General features: G+C 52.9%; 2 protein-coding genes across 2 annotated transcripts; one reads left to right on the plus strand and one right to left on the minus strand.

The window, feature by feature from the left end:
- Positions 1–1,987: 1,987 nt before the first annotated feature.
- J7T55_014294 (uncharacterized protein) lies at positions 1,988–4,322 on the plus strand (the record flags this gene model as incomplete). The annotated part of the gene is made up of 2 exons (XM_053142277.1): positions 1,988–3,422; positions 3,484–4,322. The coding sequence occupies 2 exons, from the start codon at positions 1,988–1,990 to the stop codon at positions 4,320–4,322; spliced, it is 2,274 nt and encodes a 757-aa protein (XP_052994485.1).
- Positions 4,323–5,177: 855 nt separating this feature from the next.
- J7T55_014295 (uncharacterized protein) lies at positions 5,178–14,971 on the minus strand (the record flags this gene model as incomplete). Its single annotated transcript, XM_053142278.1, has 2 exons — positions 5,178–14,850; positions 14,919–14,971. 2 exons carry the CDS (start codon positions 14,969–14,971, stop codon positions 5,178–5,180), a joined length of 9,726 nt encoding a protein of 3,241 aa, XP_052994486.1.
- Positions 14,972–21,027: the final 6,056 nt, after the last annotated feature.

Below are 21,027 nucleotides of genomic sequence, written 5' to 3' on the forward strand. Positions count from 1 at the left end.
CACCCCACCTCGCCCACGGTGTGATCGGGCCCTGCAGCATCCCGCGCTTGGTGATTTGATGTTTCAACAGAAGAGTTGGGGGACCTAATGCGCCAATGCGCGTATGCACAAGCACAATGTGCAGCATTTTTGGTGGGGGACGAAGGGAGGGGTGGAGGGAGGGGTTCACTAGGTACGGTACGGTACGGTACGGTACGGTACGGTACTTCTTGATTCTCGAGCCCTTTTTTTTTTACTACTCTGCTTATTATTGTGAACTTAGTCCCCGAGGGCGTGCAGCCATACTGCAGCGACAGCAATAAACTTTTCTTTTTCTCGTATGCATGACTGACAGCTCTGACAAAAGCCCCACGATACTCCAGATACCCTTCTCCGGCCTCGCTTCTGCTTGGTTTGATTTGGCGGGGTTTATCCAAACTGCACCAAGTAAATTTGAGAGTGCGGGAGACTAAGCCAGAGCCAGACAAAAAGAAGACTGCCCCTCTATGACGAACCAACGGTCCAGGGTCCCACCCGACGGCTTCTGTTGAGTATTGTCAGCTGCAGCCCACCTGTCAGACTGGCTGACAGCTGCCAGCTTGGCAAAGTCAGCAAAGCAGCCTCGTCCCTGCGACAGCGACATTCACCCTCCCATCTTTCATGCAGCCTCATCCATCACTACTACATTGACAAAGACAATCTGGTTGAATGAAGCGGCTACAATTATAGCAAACTCAAATTTACTGCGCATAGTCCCGGGTAATTCTACACCATTCTCCGCCCAACAAAACAACAGATCTCCACCATCCAGTTCAGGTTCCTCTTCGGTCATCATGAAGGGAGCATCCTCTACTCGGCACAGTTGTCGCCTGTCGGCGCCCGGAGCTCTTCTTGATCCTGGTCCTCGGCGTGCTAGCCTCGAGTCCCACGACAAGCACTAGTAATTCCCCATTGGCATTGGTATTGGCATTAGCATTGGCATTCTTTTACTCCGTCTCCCCCACTGCCGTTGAACTGTCTTGTCTCGCCCTGCGGCTCGAGAAACTTCTAGTCAGCCTGCGAGCCTTGCTGGTTGTGTCAGCACCGACTGTGCACGCAGAACCACCACCAAGTCAGACCACTGTGGGCCAACGCCCACCACTGGGTCAAGCCGAAACTCAGTGTCAGGCGTCAGCAACTTTTGTCATTCAAGGTAAGGGCACCCCTTGGGATTCATTCTCTTGGACAGGCTCTCCCTCTTCAAGGGTCTCCTGGCTTTCCCCACGTGTGCACGTGTGTCCTGCCAACGCGCACCGACATCTTAGGCGCCAGGAAGCCGGGCCCGGACACGTTTTCTCCAGGGGGGTCGTCTTGTCATTTTATATTTATCTCGTTGGGAGTGTCAGTTCCTCTTCCAACCCACCGGTACGTCCGGAAGACAGGACGAACACTCTCCCCTGGCAACGTGTTCTCCTATCAGCGTCTCATCCCGTTGGCCGGAGAAGCCAATCCTGGCCCTCCGGCCTGGAAACACCACATCCGGTTTCTACGAGTCGACCATCTCTGCTGTTCTCTGACAGTGGCAGGGCCGACCTGGAGAAGGATGCGAATAAGAGACTGATGTTGGAAGTTATCGGGAGTTCCAGCTCCACAAGTGTGGTCCTGGAATAGCCTCCATGGGGTATGACTCGTGCCTATGCTGAAGCGACATGATCGCTTCAACGGGCCACGTCCCTTTTCTGCCATTGTCCTCACGATGTGAAACCGAAGCGATGCTTGATTCAATATTCCAGCTGAAAAAAAGCGGAAGCGGCCTTCGCTAGTCAAGCGGTGATGGAGAAGTTGGGACGACAGTGGAATTCTCCGTCTAATTCTTCCATCTGGGGTACAAACTAACCTCTTCTACATTATCGAATTTGATCCCGCCAATCTACGTAGCTCTATTCTTCAACCACACACGTTCGTTACCCAAACCACACTTCACTTCTCAAGGTCGACGCAGGGCGTTGGCGCCCCAGTATCATTCGTTATGGATCGACCGGCTCGATTTAACAGTGGAGGCAGCTGGATCCACGAGGACTCAGCCTCGACCTCTGACAGGATCGGGTCAAAGGCCCCGATGATTCCGGCCTTCGAGACGATACAGCTTGATGATATGAACGGCCGGGTTGGGGGATCTGCGTCCAGGGAGGCGCCGGTACGGAAGACCACCGTAGAGTTCGCGGATTGGTCCAAGAGAATACGTTCCAGTAACTCGCCGGAATACTGGCCGACACGCAGCAGCACAGTCGACTCGACAGATTGGGCCGAGAGGAAGAACGGCGAGGACCTTCCAGACTGGCGCCAAAAGCCATCACCCTTGAAAGATACCGGCAAGGAGTGGCCGACTGTCAGTGTCGAGAAGGTGCCAGCCCCGGAATACGACGATGTCCCAACAAGAGAGCCCGGACAACAGTACAACCAGAACTTTCTCCACCCGCCTACGCCGTCACGAGAAAGCATCAATGACGCATTGTCCACGGATGACCGCGACAATGACGACACGACCTCATTGCGATCCCGCCGTCTGAGCGTCAACATGGAACAGAGCAGCCGCTTCGGGTGGTGGACTCTGTGCCTTCTGCTCTTGGCATTGATCATGGTGATACTGACTGCTTTCTATTCGACCGGATCGGCTACAGCCTTGATGAGGGACAAATTCTTCACGACGTCTTCCGCCAACGCAATTCTCATCCTGAGAGTACTCACCGAGGCCTGCGCTGTCATTATGGCTGCACTTGTCGTGGTGGTTGTAGAAGATCTACAGTGGGCACTGGCATCACGCCCAGAGGGGGTCAGCCTGTTGCACTTCGTTGGCATGGACTCAGGTACCGGCGTCTGGGGCTTGATGCGTCTGCTGGCGACGGCTGACTGGAGGCAAAAATACTCCAGTCTCTTCCGTCTCATGGTCATTTGCACGATACCCTTGCCAGGTATCATCCTGATGGGCAATATAACCATCGAGCTCATCTTCTTCCCGCAGGAAACATACGCCGTCTCTGCTGGCATTGGCAAATTCAACTCTTCCTACATCAACTACATCGACTCCGTCTCGTCCACGGCCCTACTCGTGCAAATGGGCACCCCGGCATGGTCTGACCGGGACTCATTTAGTATGGATTCCCTTGGCCCCGAGGAAGGCCTCTGCACGGTCTCGGCCACTGACCACAGCTGGACACCCTGTGCCGAGTCGCACTTGTTAACCGGTGGTATTGTCAGCATATCACCGCAAAAGGACGACCTCGCGCATCTTTCGGAGTCCACAGCCTACGTGGTTCCCAAAACACGCGTCTTGCATCTTGAGTATGGCACAGTGCACGATATCCAAGGCCTGTATGACAACGGTAACTGCTACCTGATCGGTACCGCAGCAGCAGCTTCATATTGGTGCGCCGCTGTGGGATCAGACAAGGAGCTACTGTTTGGTAAGAACGAATAATCCCACTCTGTATTTCACTACTATGAGCACTAACATTCCTCGATCAGGCTCCTCGTACTGCCCACTCGCTGTGCAAAACAAGCAGACCTGCCTGGAGGATGCCACCTGGTGGAGCCCACTCGTGATGGTATCATCCCTCTTCGTCTACGAACGCTATGGCACAGTGAACTACGACCGTGGAAATTTCTCTATCCTTTCCGTTACGAACCTCACCCCTCCTACTAGGGAAATTATCAAGCTTGAAGAATACATGCTAGCCCTCTCTGCGGTAGTCCCAGGTTTCAGCCCCGCGGCGACAGCAAACAGCAGCGCCCTCTCGAACTCCACTTCCACTATGAAGGGCGACAACTCGGCCCTTGCCGTCTACGCCGTGACCGCGCTGCCGATCAACGACAACGAGGTCGCCAAGAAGCTGAGCCTCAAGGCCATTCGCAAGGCCATGAGCGTGCCCTTTAACTACTTCCACGCCAACTACTTCTCCAAGCCGTCCATCTTCGAACTCGACAACCCGCGCAAGGGCCTCAGCGAGGACATGTACACGACCATGTCGCTGGCCATCATGAGCCACCAGGTCATCGCGGGCCCGACATCGCGCTGGCTCTTTGGGGTCATATCGGGCCTGCTGCTCGCCCTCTGCACCGCCGCCATCATCGCCACCGCCCGCATCTGCAAGCGCCGGCCCCAGCGCTGCGGCTACCCAACGCTCGACTTCGCCGCCGTCTGTGCCGTCAAGGGCGGAATCCCCAGGCCGCCCAGCAACGACGAGGAGAGGGGCCCCGGCGGCCTGCATGGCCTGCACCGCAGCCTGACCCAGCTCGGCCAGAAGCCGCAGGCCTTCCAGGTCGCGAGCAAGATCAAGGGGGAGAGGGTCCGGCTTCATGGCTGAGATGAGGTTTAGTAGTGCCGGAACTTCGGCGTCCCAAATCGTCGGGATGGATAGATGTTCATATTGCAGACCGCGTCCCTTGACGTGCTGGGACCGTAGCGGAGGGATGGAATCAGTTGCGCCGGGCCTGGAACAGGGCCCCAGTTTTCGCTTCTTTTCAAAAATCATTTGATTTGTATATATTATTACTTTTTAACGCCGGACATCATGACGATGCCTCGGCCTTTGGTATTGGATAGAGATGACTGCATCATGGGAGCGTTGTAAATTTATTGATAAAACATGTAATATACATGGAAACCAACGAATCCACGACGTCTGGGGAAGCCAAGGGAAGCGGGCATGAGTGGCACTTTCTGTTGGACTGGGGCAATCAGGATGCAAAGAAGAAGCTCAACCCCAAGATTAATGTGCACAGACAGACCTCGACTTCGAAGAAGCGGAAGAAGGATGGACAAGAAAGAATAGTACCAAAAAGAAAAGAAAAAAGAGAAAACAAAATTTGGATTTCATCCTACGGCAAGTCCTTATCAAACGAGGTCTTATGATAAGGCTCCATACGCAACATTCTATCCTATTCTCTGGATCGGCAATTCGGAAAGGACACCAATCATTAAAGGCGCCAGTAACGCCTCAGCACTGGGAAATCTACTTTGTCAGGACTCGAGGCTTCTGCCAGAACCAAATTAGTAAGATTAAAAAGGGGCTATGCAATGCTAAAGACCATTTTCCCACGCTTTGTGCTATGTGCGTGCAGTATGCTATTTTCAAGGCCAACCTTCCAACTCCAAAACTAAATCAATGAACCATTTATTTGCCCCCTTCTCCATACAAGAAATAACACAGCCACCCCGCTCACGAGCTCCCCAGGATCCTGCTGTAGGCATCCTCCACCTCCCCGGCGAGCTCCAGCAGGCTCACAATGACAATCTGGTGCGTCAGGTTCGGCAGGCGGTCGCGGTGAAGGCCGATCCACTCGAGCGGCGGCGTGGCCTCGCCCATGTCGCGCAGCTGCGGCGTCTCGATGATGGGCGGCTCGAGCGCGTTGTACTCGTATTTCGACTGCGGGAGGTCGACCTCGGCCGTGATCTTGCCCTGCTGGCCCTGTTTCTTCGCGGACTCCTCCTCCCTGCCGCCGTCCTTCCTCTGGCCGGCTCCTCCTCCCTCGTCCTGCGTCGGCGGCACCGCCTGCTTCTGCGGCTCGGGCAGCACGCCCGTGACCTTGATGGCGGAGGGCAATATGACCTCCCTACCGTAGGCCTGGTTGAGGGTCTTTGTGTGATTGGCCCACATGCCGCGGATGTACGAGATGCGGCTGTAATTCCACCCGACCTCGACCTTGCCCTCGAACGCGCTCTTGAAGATGTAGTCGATGTGCCTCGACTGCGGACTCTGCCACGTCTTCATCACAGCCTCGACCTTGGGCACCTTGAGGATCGTCCCGCCACGAGAGCCCGTCGCCGACGCCGCCACGTCCTCGACCGTCAGCTCGCTCAGCGCCTTGGGCGCCTCGATCGTCCGCACGCCCGCGAGCCCGATCCGCAGCTGGCCCAGAGTCAGACCCAGTATACTGTGCACGCGCCGGTCGTCGATCGAGGCGGCGAAGCGAGCCTGTGCGTTGAGAGCCTCCATCTTGAAGACCTGGTGGTCGGAGAAGGTTTGAGGGAATACTCCGAGATTGAGCGCTTTGAGCGTCACCACAACGGAGGTGTCGAGTGAGATGGGAGCTTTCGCTAATGTCTCATCGACCTGGGCCTTCGAGATGGACGGCCTTTGGATCGTCGCAGTGCTTGAAGCTATTGAGCCCCGCTTCATGAACTTCTCAATCTCCTTGAGTGATGTTTGAAAGCTGGCTTTGCGCTCTGCTACGAGTTTGGTAAACGCTTGGTACAAAGCAACTCCTTGAGCAGCAGACGTCGTAGTTCCGAATACTTGTACCGCCTCGCCATCAAAGGTGGCCACGAGCCGGTCGCCAGTGCCCTCTTGTGACCTTCTGACATTGTACATGAGGAATTTCATCGACGTGATGTCGGCGACTAGGAAAGCCTGGTAATCAAACGCAGCCTTAACTCTGAACTGGCTGAACGTGACCGAGGCTTGAATCATGGGGGTTTCATTCAGTGCCCGCTCTCTCTGGGGCCACTGGATCGCAGTCCGTAGTTTGAAGTCCTGCATGGCCACGAAACCGCTCATGCGGCCCTGACTGTCGACCCCGATTCTGCCAAACCCCAAGCAGAGGTTTTGCTCCCAGTCAGATGATTTCTTGGATGAAACCCAGAAGTCATTGATGGCAAACTTGGACTTTCCAATTGCCTGTCCAAGATCGACATTGATCACGAGAGCAGACATGGATATCGTAGCCGTCCAGGGGAAAGCTGCAGTCGCAGCCACCTGCTGGTACCTCTGCACCAGATGCCCTTGTGGTCCTTGGGACGTCTCCGTCTGGAGCTTAGCCATTGGATTTGTCGAGGTCTGGCGGACGTCGCGAGGTATCCATATCTCTCTGAAGAGCAGGAAGTCCTGAAGCTGCTTCGCGTTGATGGAAACCTCCATAGGGCTGAACTTGAGTATGGCAGACACGCCACTGGTACCACTGACATGCTTGCTGTTCATGAGGGATAAGACAATCGAATCCACGTTGAATTGACCTGTTTCCTCCCGGGAGTACACATGGCGAACAGAGGCATGCAGATTAGCAATGGCTCCCGACATGGCAAAGAAGTTCCCTTGGTCAACAGAAGCCACAGTATTGACTGTGAAATACATGTCGTCGAAGGCAGCGGTCGCCGCCACGCGTGCGATGGGCTGACAACTCAATGTAAATTCCTGCCGGCAGATGCGCAGGCCAAGGTTGAGCTTCAATCGTCCGATGACGGCGCTAGGATCAAGCAGGTAGTCCTCCTGGGCAGCCTTTGTCTTAGCAAGGGCTTGCTGTGGCTCGACGGTCTTACCCGAGTCATTCGCGAGGACCTCTTTGATACTTGATGTCATATCCAATACCAGAGGGACAAACGACGGGTACAATGTATTGCTTGAGGCGTCGATTTTGATTTCGCCATACAGAGAGGGGTCTTCATTCCCACTCCCCGGGTCTCTGTACTCCACCTTGAAGGCGACACCTGGGGACTTCATGACTGTACTGCTACCGGTGTCGTCGGCAGTGAATTGCCCATACTTGCCGGCGAGACCAGCACGCGTCGCCCTGGATGAACGGAAGGCGTCATCAGCCTCCCTCTTCGCCGCCAAGTAGACGACGGCTCCAGCAAAGTCCGCATCGACAAGGAACGATTCCATTCTCTTGTTCCCAAACAAAGCCTTCCGTGGCTCAGCTGGCTTCTCTGCTGACGCTGCTGGTTGGCTTGGTCTCCTGGGCGGATTCCAATGCTGCGAAGCCTTGCGAACGTTTTTGACGGACAGGTTGATGGAGTCAGCAACGTTCGACACAGGGATGACGAATCCGGAAGTGAGACGTAGATTCAGAGACTTGCCAACAGCCTGAAAGGCCATGCGGCGAGTGTTTGATGTGGATACATAGGCCACATTAAAAACCACCTCAGGCATCAGAGCTGAATTAGCAGACCGTAGTCTCTTGTCCTGGCCAATTGGGACCGTCTGGACCTGGAAGTTCTCGATCATGAGCCTGGCTGAATTTCTTGTACGGGTTCCCAGCTCGATCTTGTCCCAGGTAAAAACCAAGTCCTCCTTGCCTTCCACCGGCTCCTCACTCCCGGTAAGGACGAGCCAGCAGATCTGCATTTTCCGAATCTCAAAGTTGTACCTGATTGTAGACAGGAAGGAGTCGAGGAAGTCCGTTTCTTCTTGTTCTTCCTCGTCGTTAATTTTGATCTTGGGCTTGGTCTGCCTCAGCTTCCGCAGCAGTTCGAGCTCACGGGATGTGTCGAGGTCCTTGATCTTGTCACCCATGTACCCGAGGACATCGACAACAGTTGAGATGGTCTCCGGGGAGAGAATCACATCAAAGCCATCAGTGGCAACATTGAAATGCCTCTGTTCGGACCCATCGTCTGCTGCCTTGGAGGTCGCCGTGATAAGTGCCCCAAAAGCCAGTCTTCCGCAGGTTCGAAAGTCATCCTCTACGCCCCTGCCTATTCCCATTTCAATTTGCCGTAAGTTGACATGAACTTCTGGGAAATCCAAGATTGGCCTATGAGCCTCCGGGCGATTTCCCATTCGTAAGTGAACGCCAGCAAGACGGAACAAGATGTGTGCCAACGGCTCCGCATCTGACTTCAAAGGCGAGTTTCCAAAGATTTCGAGGCCCTCACAAGTGACACTGGCGATATACACCAAAGGTTTCTTTGGCGCGTCAACCGGAGTGTAATCTTGTGGAGATCTCTGGCTAATGTTGAAGGTCTCTCGAGCGTGCACTTGAATGAGCTGCACCTGTTCTTGTATGTCATCAACTGAGCTCGAGATCTCGGGCCGATTTAGGGCGCTGAGCAAGCTGTACACCGCAGACGCATCCAACTGGATGAGCTCAATTGACGCAAATGTACTGATGCTGGTCTCGCCCTCACTCATCAGACTCGTGACTCTTCCATTGGTAGGGGGTATTTCAAGCAGCGAGAGAGACCGCGGCTTGTTGTTCACTCTGATCTGCATCTCATGGGAGTTCTCCTTGATATCGAAATCAAAGATGATTTCCTTCCCAAAGTTGGCGGCCATCGCAGCGCGAGCTACAACGCCTGACACACAGTACGTCAATGACTGGAGCAGAGGAATGCTGATATAGTACTCGTCCAGGAACATAGCAAGATTAACTCTGACCGAAGACAATCTCTCTTTGATCTTTGGTTGCAGTTGCTTAGGCTTTGGGGATGAAGAAGATGGCAAATGGCCCTTCAGCCGGTAAAGTTGCGCTGCTTCATCCTTGATCAAGAGATCGAGGACTTCTAAAAGACCAATCGGGTCTTGCTGAACAGCAAACGAAAGTTGTTTGCTGCTTGCTGAGGCCTTGATAATGTGAGAATCGGTCGTCTCTGTGGCTTGCAATGTATGAGAGACAATAACAGCCGGCTCCCGCAGCTGAAAAATACCGATAACTTGGGTGTGGCTGCGCAAGCGCGACGTGAAGGCTTCGCAGCTGAGAACAAAGTCTGTATCAGTGACATCTTTGGAGTCGTGGCGAACAAGCATAGACCCCTTCATGCCATTGGCAAGGGATACAGAATTGAGGTTGATAGCATCGAATGCCATCTCGCCACGGCCAATGGACATGACCACATGAAGGGGCTTGCCATTAGACTTAGCCAGAGGTTTGGTGGCTTCTTCAGCTTGGGCTTCCTTGCGATTCTGCAGCCGGGTAAAAAGCCTCAGAACATCCTCAGCGAGTTCGCATAAGTCCCAATTAAGTCTGATCGCAGCTTCGCCGCAGTAAATGTTGAGCATTGTGATAGGAGAGGATCCGTGGTCAGATTCTGGGCCTGGAAGATTCCTGTCCTGGAATCTGGCAGTAACATCAGTGAGAACGATTTCATTCTGCTTCGGACCAGGATCCAGTATAATTCGTGTATCGCGAAGGCGCATCACTGCAAGGAATGCCAAATCTGTGCTGGGTGATGCTGGTCTCATGCTGGCATCCTTGCCGAAGATGTTTTGAATGAGCTCCGAGTGGTTTATACTACTCAGGTCCCAATTCCTCCATCGTTCGAAGGCATTCACGACTTGCTGTCGAGCATCGTCGGGGAATTCGAATGCTGATCCCAGGCAATCCAGCTCCAGTCGCTCTCTGCTATTGGGGTTCAAGGCAGCCCACATCTGTCTTAGCCGGGCGATGAGCTTCCACGAGTCGAAGGTCCGCAGATGCTGTTTCGCAGACCGTAGAACAGCCGATGGTCGGATCAAGAAAATCGGATCGATAGCATCTTGACCTTCGGTCACAAGCTTGTAAGTCAAATACTTGATGAGCCTACCCTCGCGAGCTAGTGTTGGCTTGAATACTTTCTCCAGCTCAGTAGCCAGTGCGGTCGTTCGATGAGTGAGGGATGCTAGATACTCGATCTTCTCTGACGATATGCTGCTTTTTACACTGCCGACTTCTCCGTCGAGATAGGTCATGTCTTTGGTGCCCATGGACACCATGACATTCTCTACTTGCGCCTTGACTGCTGCATGCGTATCAAGGTGCAGTGCGAGACGCTCAGCTGCTGATAGCTCGAGCACACCAAGTCTCACGTGGAACGAGCTCTTCTCCCGCACGCTGGTCAAGTCGAAAGGATCTTCCCACGAGCTCTGGGTCCTTGTCGTGAGCACGAGGTTGCTCACGTGGGCATCATACTGATCCTGCTCTTCTTGAGGTGGTTCCGATGAGTCCATTTCAGAGGCATTGACGAATCTGAGGTTTGCGCTGGGTATCCTCAACATCAGATCATTGATATTTCCTTGCATCTTCTTCTTCTTCTGTTTGGCAAAAATGTCGTCCATTGCATCGATTTGCAAGGAGTCGAGGATGTCTTGCGGATCCGAAGGTTGAAGCGCGGCTATCAGCGAGGATATGTTTTTGACAGCAATCGGGTTAAGGAAAGCGGTCAGCCCCACGGGCAATTCAATCATCACACTTGAGTATGCACTGTCCTCCTTCATGTTCTCTGAATCAACATCCTCTAGGTCGAAAGCCGTGGGGGAGGTAGCGGTTTCTTCATCTGTTTCGATGCTAGGCGCCAGCGTCTCTGCGATGTCCGGCTGGACTGTCTCGAGAGGAAAGTATGGTGCGAAGTATTGACTAGAGAATGCCACCGTGTTGTGAACCTGGTCCCTTCTGTCTCCGCCAATATCTGCGTATGCACTGTAAAAGGCCGAGTGACGACCGGTAGAAGCTGAAGGGTCTCGGCGGTGTAAGCTCTGCTGTCCCATTGCAGTCAGAGGCCGTAGCCCCTCCGGCAGCCTCGAGTGGCGCGAAGACTGTCGAGAACTCAAGGGTCGTATGATACTGCTTTGACTCGAACTTGATACACTCAGGAATGATGATTTGTGCTTGAGGCCTCCGAAGCGTCGCGATGTACCGCTGGACACCATCGATGCTTTGTCGTATGGCACATCACCCTCGGCCGCTGGTTGCGGTACTGGTGGTACAGGCTGGGCTACTGGGTCGACTGGTTCTGGGGTGGAATCGCCAAGTCGACCCGGTAAGAGGAGGAACGGCGTTCGCAAGGTTCTCTGATCCTCACGCCTTATGAGCTCTTGCTGCAGCCTGCACTCATGCGAGAAGTCAAACTTCCGTCCGATGCTTGCCAGGTGTATGCTGGTTCGAACTAGAAGGTTTGTCTCGACTGTGTCATAAGACCTGGACCTTTGCCTCGACGCAGACTCTGCATTCACGCAAGACAGCTGTAAATCTGGTATCTTGACATTGGCTCGCTTGGAATAGTGCGATCCTGCCCAGTCATTAAAATTGACGTCGATCGTGCCAGTCGAGAAGAGGAAGGCGGCTTCATCAACGTGAAGCCAAAGCCGGACAGATAGAACCGAAACGCGCAAGAATGTGACGTCGTACAAGACGATTGAAGAGCTGGGTACCAACGCATTCTCGTCGTCATCAAAGCTTAGGACGAAAGCTTTGCCGCCTCTCATAAGAGCAGTGAGGAAGTCAGCGGTGCACTCTCCAGTAATGGCACCGATGCCAAGGTCCCAGTTGCAAAGATACGTTGGTTCTGTCGGCGGTAACCCAAATACACGGTGTCCATAGATATTGATTCCGTCAATGAAGAGCTGAGTGGTCGTCGTCGCACTGAGAGGGGTCTCTTGGCCGCTTTCACCATGTCCCAAAGATAAGTGGAGTGGACTGATAACCAAGTCCAAATCCATGTAGTAGTTCGTGAATCGCAAATCTGCGGACAGATGCGTACCGTCGATCTGCACATTGTTTTCCGAAGAATACAGATTGGCAGGCAAGAAGATCTTAGGGTCATCGAGTCTGACGCTGAGCATCACATCCATGTCATTCGACTTCTTGTACGGCGCCTTCACAGGGAGCTCTGCCTCGGGGTTCTTCTCTTTCACATCAAGCATCTCTTGGTACTCTTCCAGCGTCTTGAAATGCATGTCATCGCCGAAGTAATTGTCCTTCAGTTTCATGACATACCTGATGAGGAATCCGTAGAGGTGGAGGACGGGAGACTGGCCATTCACATTGACGACGAGCGTGTCTGTCAATGCTGGCGAGGTTCCAGCGTTATAATGGTACTGGCCATCGACCACTAGATTTTCTAAATGGCCGACTGCCATCGATTTGACAAAGCTCGCCTGTGTATTCCAGGGCGGAACATGCAAGCTGATGAAGGCCTCGTCTGCGCGAACGTCGAAGGGGATCATGCTCTTAGACGGCCGGTATTTATCAAGTGAAATGCACGTACTGGACTCAAGAAGAGGGCTCGTGACGATGATATACGCATTGTCCTCGGGGTCTGTCGGCTTGTTGATAATATTGCCGTCATTCACGTTCAGGTAAAGTTTGAGATTCGAGAAATGCAGGTCGAGAAAGTACTTGAAAGGTGTGAAGACAAGGTATTCAGCAGGAGGTCCGCTAGACCAGTCATTGATAAGATCAGTCAAGAGGAAGATGTGGTCTCTTAGAATGAACAACTCAAGAGCGTCGGTCGTCACATCAAACCGCCATTGACGAAGGGCGTTCCACTTGAGGGGCGTCGACAGATCACAGGAGATGCGCTGCTTGCCGGACCTCCATAGAAGCTCATGGTTGATGCTGCTTGTAATCTCGGTCTTTGGGAAATCGAGGTCAAGTGAACTGGAAAACCCATGGGTACTCGCAACCATGTCCATTGAGTAGGACACTGTGGCGTTTCCTGCGATCTTAACATCAAGCCATCCGTACTGACGTTCGAAACCACCCGTGGCGCCCTGATCAGACTGCTTGAGCCGATTTCGTGTGTTGCGTTTGTCGCGGTCCTTATCGGTCCTCATTGGAGGTTCTTGGCCTCTGAATCTCCAATTCTTCGACTCTTCCCGGATCGGCACTCGAAGTGTCACATCGTCATCGAGCTCGACGTACAACTTGAATTGAGTCGGAACCCTGCTAGCTCCTATCGAAAGTTTCTCCGCTGGGTGGGAGTCCTTGCAAAGCCCTGGGAAGAACACTCGTTGCAGCTCTGCGCGGTGACGATCCGCCCATGGCCCGTAATTAACGAAGCCACCCTTGATTGACAAGTTAATGCCCCAGGCAGGCGGATCATCACCATTGATATTTGTACCTTCATCCGATCTTGTTGCCTTCTCAACAGTACCGGGCCGCCGAGGTGCGACTAGGGTCGGTGTGTCCCAGTAGATTGTGACGGTTGCTTCCGGTGTATCCATGATTGTATTAACAGCCGCATATTCCACACCAGCCCACCGCAGTTGTTCATTTCGCTCGAGGTCGTCTAGGTACCTCGAAAGACCTTGCCAATGACTGGACCCGGGTATTTGCCTGTCAGCCGTAGCAATAGGAGTGCGTTCCCCCGGAGAAAACGACTCGACAGATGATCTCCAAAAAGGGACCAGATCCCGTAGGTGAGACAAGGCTTTACGTCGGTAACGTCGGAAGAGCGACCGCCTGGGCAGCGGAGCAGAGTCTTTTGCCACTTGTTTCTCTCGGACTGCTCTATCGACTTGATCCTCTTTGTAATCCAGGTTATCCCTCATTTCAATGACGGGACAATCCAATTTGATTTTGTAGATTTGGCGGTACGGGTCAGGCGTATCTGTCGCACTTGCGTCGATCTCACCAGAGAACCCCTTGGCGTTGACAATCATGATGGCTTGCGTGTTTTCGTTTCCCATGACCACGGCCGCTTTGTTACATTGCAGGTTGATGGGATAGAATTGAAGCAACAATGGAAGCTCGTCTTTTGAGCCCGTTTCTGAGTAGGCTGTGTTGTCCTCGTCTGAGCCAGAGGACTGAAAGGTTGCCTTGGGCTTTCCATAGCCATTCATACTACTCTCTCCTGACTCAACTCGGTTGATAGGTTTCTGCGGCGAGGCGTCTCGAGCAGGTGCGTTCGAGGTCCTGTCAGCGCGTCTCCTCAGCTTGGCAGGTTCCTCTTCCTTTGACACAGGAGTTGTAGAGGCTTCATCATCAACCAATCCAGCCAAAATGGTGTCGTAGGCGGCGCTGCGGTTATAAATGAACCACTCGAGCCCAGACATGACAACGTTCACCCGGCATGGCAGCTTCGCGTTCTTGCCATTTTTTTGGCCTTGGGCATGATCCCGGGGTCCACCCCTCGATGTTTCGATATCCGCATCTCGGACTCTCCATTGCCAGTATGACCATGTGATATATGCATCGTGTACGAAAATAGTCTCGTTGTTTCCATGGTATCGAAGGCCTTTGATGAATATGCGCCCGGCTAGCAAGGAGACCTGAAGGGCTTTAATGTCGATGTAGATGCCGTAGACGTTCCAAAGATAGGATCGGAGCAAGAGGGAGACGAGTGAGGCCACTGCTCTGTTGAAATATCCGAGGAAGAAAACGGAAAGAACGAGTGCGGTTAGACACCAGGCGAGGAAGATACTAAAGGTGAAGATGGAGTCAGCGCCAGGCTTCACAAGCAAAAAGGGGCGAGGAGAGAGTGGGCATACCCGCTGAAATGGGAGTTCTCGAATGGGCTATCCGCCAAAGGACTCCTGACCATCTTGATCCCGGATACAGATCCAAGCCTCCTCGTAGCTAGCCACGATGGCTCTCGCCGTTGGTGTTCGCAGCCCTCCGTGCTTCCCAACTTCTGTCAGCTCCTCTGCAGCTGGCTACCTTCGCCATGCCTTATTTCACGCCCATGCCCTTCGCAGTCCGAGTCGTGACTTGAACTTATGAATCGTGTCCTGGACAAGGAGCTTGCTGCGTGCGCTCGCTATTCGTAGCGATTTAATTGCAGACGGAAAGGTGTGCAGTTGCTCGTATGGCGTCGCGTCAAGCTCCAATTCCCCAGATAATTGCCCAGGTAATTGAAGGACGAACATGGACAGGGGTTGTTGGTAGCTGCATGTGCCCATGCACCTGTGCGTGACGTGCCGCCCGCATAGAGATCCGCTTAACTCCGGCTGAAGTTCGGCTCATACGTATTCAATCACTCGTCCAGATCGTATTTTACAGCGTAGTTTTGACACACTATCATTAACACGATTCTAAGAACATTTTTGAGAGAGTGTTGTTCCTGAACTGGAACGGTCTTCATATCGAAAATAATTCTGTCATGGCCTCGTAACGGTCGTTGTCCTTGAAGTGCAGTATCATTCGCCTTTACTGTTGGTGACTCCGAAGCAACCTGGGACCGCCCGCTCTTCCGCAAAATATGACCAGACTTTCGAACAAATCTGTGACTATAGGCCGTCGAAATGCGTCTGAATGCAAGACCTTTGCACCATATAAATCACTACAAATCTCTCCATCAACGATGAAGACGGTGCTGCGTCCTTGTCCAATACTGTAAGTCAGACGCATGGCTCGGATTCTCGACTTTGTGAGCATCTGCTGCTTAGAATTAACTCACGAACGTTTGTAACAGTTAGTTACCGTTTGCAAGAGGGTTAATGCAGACGCTCAGTAGGGCAGCCAAGAGAAGCCATAGGTGACATCAGCTCATCAAGCTGTCACAAGCTGTCATGCCTACAACTATCCGTCTCTCACAGCCCTCGTAATACTGAATTTAATCTGAGGTAGGTAATTGCGCGCATGCCGATCAGATGCAGAGTGTGCCTGATCCTACTCACCCTTAAAGGTCAAAGACGAAGTATTCTCTTAGTTCTTCTGCCGAGGTACTTCTCCTGTCCAGCTTATAGATGTAAAATAGTTTTCGATGTCGCTTTGTTTGGATCTAGCATCTCAAATGGTGACCGTGACACTGGCCGTAACATGGTTTTCCAAGGTTCACAGAAACAGCTTGGTCACCAAGGGTGGAACTGACAAATGCGCCCGCGCATGACGACTTGCATTGTGGGCTCCCGACTGGCCCGTTTGAATTGAGATGCTGTGTAGTAGCACGACTCTTGCGGTCTCATACTGCATTAATGAAACAACTTGACGTGGGAGACGTCTTGAAGCGCAATTATCACATTTCGGTTCTGATTTCATGGAATTTTGATTCTGTTGTAGGTGTCTTTGATATTATACGCAGAATTTCTAAGGTCTCATCGATTTCTTCCCCCACTACTTGGACACCTAATAACACATTCATCTAGATGCCCATCCAGATTGTCGGTCCACCATGCATGCACCCCTCCTGGTTTCCTAGAAGAATAATTCGCACGTGTGCTTTCTTCCACGTCCACACAGGAAACGCTTAGTTGCAATCACAGACACGAGCGGCACCCCAGCAGTCGTCGTTGCCTCCCCAGGTCTATCAAGAATATCAAATTTCTGGCCAGGGTTCATGTTGCAGGATAGAGGGAATGGGAATGACTTACAAGGCCGGCAGCGACGCAGTCAGCCTGGCATTCAGAAGTGTCACACTGCCTCCGGAGGATCAAAGGGGTAGCCAAACTGGCAGCGGCGTAGGCGAGAGTGACAAGGATGGTGGCGAATTGCATTTTGGGCGACTGCGTATTGACTGAAAGATCAAAAGGAAAGTCAAAGGAGTCGTAAATTTACATGGGGTGGACTTAGAAGGACCAAGTTTCAAGCTATGAAACGATGTTGGATTTATACCGAAAAGACGTTGCCAGTAAAAGGGGTCGATCTGAGCAACGAAGGTATGTTGTCTAAATCCGAATTGACTTCCACAGTTCTAAGCGATACCGAGCCCCCCTCCTGCCCGTTCATAGGTGGGTATCCCTATCTGTTGCCAAGAGGTAGAAGATAAATTAGTATCTAGTAAACAAGAATGGAAAACTGGGGTTCGTGGAACATTCTCTCGAGCTGGACAGGCGAATCACCCGGGAAACTGTTCTCAACTGGTCCTGGAAGAGAAGTCTACGCCGATACTTACTTAGATGGAGTCGCCACATCTCCAGTGAATTGAAACAGTGTTTCCGCGTAGGAGCAGCATCTACAGCCCGCGATGGTTCTGTTCACTGTGGCTGTGCTACATGTATACCATTTTACCTCCCTTTTTGAGAAAACTACAATCCGATATTGTACCCATACACTTTAGGGAACTCGGGTCTTTCATGATACTGGAGATATTACTGATTGCTGTACTGTTTTTTTTCTTCACGAATTCTTAGGGATGTGGCTCAGAATCAAGAGCAGCCAACCCTACATGAATCTACTAGCCATAGAGTGTAGCAAATAGGAATTTTGAAGAAAGCGTTTCTTCCCCCTTAACAACCATCCTGCAACTAAATACCGACACTACTTTCCCTCGAACGCCTTTTTGGGTCCCTCCTTGAATTTGTGGAAGTTAAGGGGTCTCCTCAAACGGGACTCGAATAGCCAGTGCTATGGCCCCCTTGCAGCAAGTCTATGTTGCACTGATGTTTGATTTGCTTATACGCGTATTCCTGGTGCTACCAGTGCTGAGAGACGTCATCCGCTTGATACAGGCGCTAAAAGCTGCCGCCCAATCAGTGGAGAAGACCCTGCAACTCCAGGCTTGGCGGGGGCCACGCTCCGAGTCGGCAGGCACTAGCTACTAGGTAGACCCAGCTGTCAGGAGGCACGACGCCTACGTAGTGTTCTCGTCACATGGCTGCCTCCACCACCCTCGCGGCACGGACGATGATGACCTCTTAGGGTTATTGTTTGATTACTCTCCTGCTTTCTTCACTGCCTCGTGCTTCGAACCTCCAGCGCATGGAGCCATGGCCGGAGGCACTGGCCAGAAGCTCACCTACGCCACCACGGTGGTGGCTGGTGTCGCGTCTCTATCTGCAACTCTCTTCTCCATAGTGTACGCTTCAACGCATCCTCTGAAGCCCCTGCGACGTGATCCCCTGAGCTAACATCTCCAACAGGTCAACATGGCTCCAGACGTATGCTCTCGAAAGCTGTGCACCCCTTGTTGGGCTTTCCGCTGACATGACCCCAGCAAGAACTACAGGAAACCGCTACTGCAGCGATACGTCGTTCGCATATTGCTCATGTGAGTCTGCAGATCGACGTCCCCAGAAACTCCAGGACGCGCATCAAGGCTGACCGGCGCCCACAGGGTGCCTATCTACTCCATCTCCTCCTGGGTTAGCCTTATATCCTTCTCCGCGGCCCAGTGGCTCGACCCTATACGCGACGTTTACGAGGCCTTCACCATCTACACCTTCTTCCAACTCCTGATCAACTACCTTGGCGGCGAACGAAACCTGATTATCATGACCCATGGCCGAGCCCCTGTGAACCACCTGTGGCCCTTGGACCGTGTCCTCTCGCCCGTCGACATCTCCGACCCCTATACCTTCCTGGCTATCAAGCGGGGCATTCTGCAATATGCATGGCTGAAGCCGATCCTGGGTATATCTGCGATTGTGATGAAGGCCACCGGGACATACAAGGAGGGCTACATCGACGTGAGCTCCGGCTACCTGTGGAGTGGGATCATCTATAACGTCAGCGTCACGCTAAGTCTATATTCGCTGGGCCTGTTCTGGGTGTGTATGCACGATGACCTGAAGCCCTTCAGACCGATGCCGAAGTTCCTCTGCATCAAGCTCATCATCTTCGCATCCTACTGGCAGGGATTCGCTCTGTCCATTCTCGTCTGGTTGGGAGCGATCCCTGACAATGTTGAGGGCTACACGCAAGACAATCTAGCGGCGGCGATCCAGGACGCTCTGATCTGTCTTGAGATGCCAATCTTTGCTATTGCTCACTGGTACGCGTTTTCGTGGCACGATTACGCGGACAACAGGCTATCTGCCGCGCGACTGCCGGTCTGGTACGCATGTCGAGACGCTTTTGGTCCTCGAGACTTGATCGAAGACACGAAAGAGACCTTTAGTGGAGACAAATACAAGTACCGGCAGTTCGACTCCAACGACAAGATCCTGGCTCACGAGGACTCGAAGTCACGACTAGCGAGACTGAAGGCGGGAATGCGCTATGAAAGGGGAGGCAGGGGGAAGTACTGGTTACCGAATCCTAACGAAATCAACGAACATACTTCTTTGCTGCAGGGCGGCGAGTCAAGTCGGGACAGGTCTCAGTCGCGGACGAATGGTGCACTGGATTTTAACGAGCCGAGTCTCGATCCCGGTGACGAAGATCTGTTCAAGAAGGCCAAGAAATTGGAGTTTGGAGACTGGAACGTGAGTTGCCACACTCACTCATTGTGTAGGGTCAGAACACTAACCTCACCCGTAGTACCCAGTCATCACAGCCAACAAGCCCTACCGAGACCTCTGGACAACTCCACAGCCCAGCTTTGCCCGCATACCCAACATTGAGCCGAGATCATCGTCATCGTCACCATCAATTTCGCGCCCATCTCAGGGCTCAAGGACGCCGAGCGCGGATCTTATCAAGTCGAAGACCAAGAAGAAGGGCAAGCGGAAGGACTCGACCCCCTCGTCATCCGGCATCGTCCATTCTCCTGACCATCACCAACATCGGGACAAGGCAACGGCCGAGCCTCTGCCCCACGAAAACGAAACAGTACCGTCTGGCTTCGGTACCGCCAATGAGGACTACAACACCGTCACCGAGGAGTACCTCGAGGCGGCAGAGCGCACCGGCTACGACGGACGAGTCAAGACCGTCGAGAACGAAGGGCCGCTGGTCGAGGGCTCGCGCGCGTGGGAGGAGGCTCACGAGGAGGAGGAGGCCTCGCCGACTGCGACCCCGAAGTTCGCGCCTATCGACGGCGCAGACGAGGAAGTCAACCGAAATCCGTGGAACAAAGACCAGGATGAGTTCTTCTCCTAGTGAGCGACGATGGCGAGCATGAGCATGCAGCAGGTATAAGATTTGGCTTGTGTGTGATGCTTTTGATACCCTGGACGTTGTTCTTTTCATATCATAAATGAGTGTTGGTTTGGTTTTGGTGTTTTGTAGCGACTATACATGGGTGCGGCTTCCTCGGGTCTGGCATTGAGACACGTGTGGCATGGCAAGGCGTCTAGACGTATACGGAGAATTGAATTCGGTTCCGTTTTATCAGGGTCGATATCGAGTCTCGATGGCTCGCAGCCTGCCCTGTGTGGCTCCCGTGCGAACAGTTTACATCTGATCCTGGCCTCTTACTCACAGTCCCTTCTCATGATTGCGCGAGCCAGCGCTTCTCCAAGTGCACTCGTCTCTCGAAAGCCGTCGTGGACTCCCCCATGGCCCAACCTTCAGCGAACATCGCCTATGATGACGGGCCGGGACAAGAACTCGAGCTGGGCGGCGATGCAGCCTGTCTTTCTAGCGTCCCTGAATCGTCATCCGGACCCTTCAGCCAGGTTCTGACATCGCTGAAGTCGAGGACCATCTGGGACCTCAACTCCATCCGTGCCAGAGCTAGTCAAGGCTCTGGCCTTGTGGCCGGGGATACCTATCAGCTTTGCAATCCGAGTACGGCATCTTCACAGTGTTATCAATAAGCACACACATTTTCATGGCAACGAGGAGTATGATTCATGTTCTATTCAGCTGAGTACTATTCCCTCAAAACTATCCCCCCCCCCCCAACAAAAAAAAACCTCTCAAGTTAAAACATTCATCGTATCCCTTCCAACAAAGCGAAGATCATGAAGCAAAGGATAGTCGCCCAGATCCGCTTTTCCATGCCCTCCTTCCCATCATATCCATTTCATAGCCCTTTAATATCGACCGAGTCCCCGA

This window comes from Diaporthe amygdali (genome assembly GCF_026229845.1).
Source record: "Diaporthe amygdali strain CAA958 chromosome Unknown NODE_11_length_1138210_cov_64_948100, whole genome shotgun sequence".
NCBI classification, from domain to species: Eukaryota; Fungi; Ascomycota; class Sordariomycetes; order Diaporthales; family Diaporthaceae; genus Diaporthe; species Diaporthe amygdali.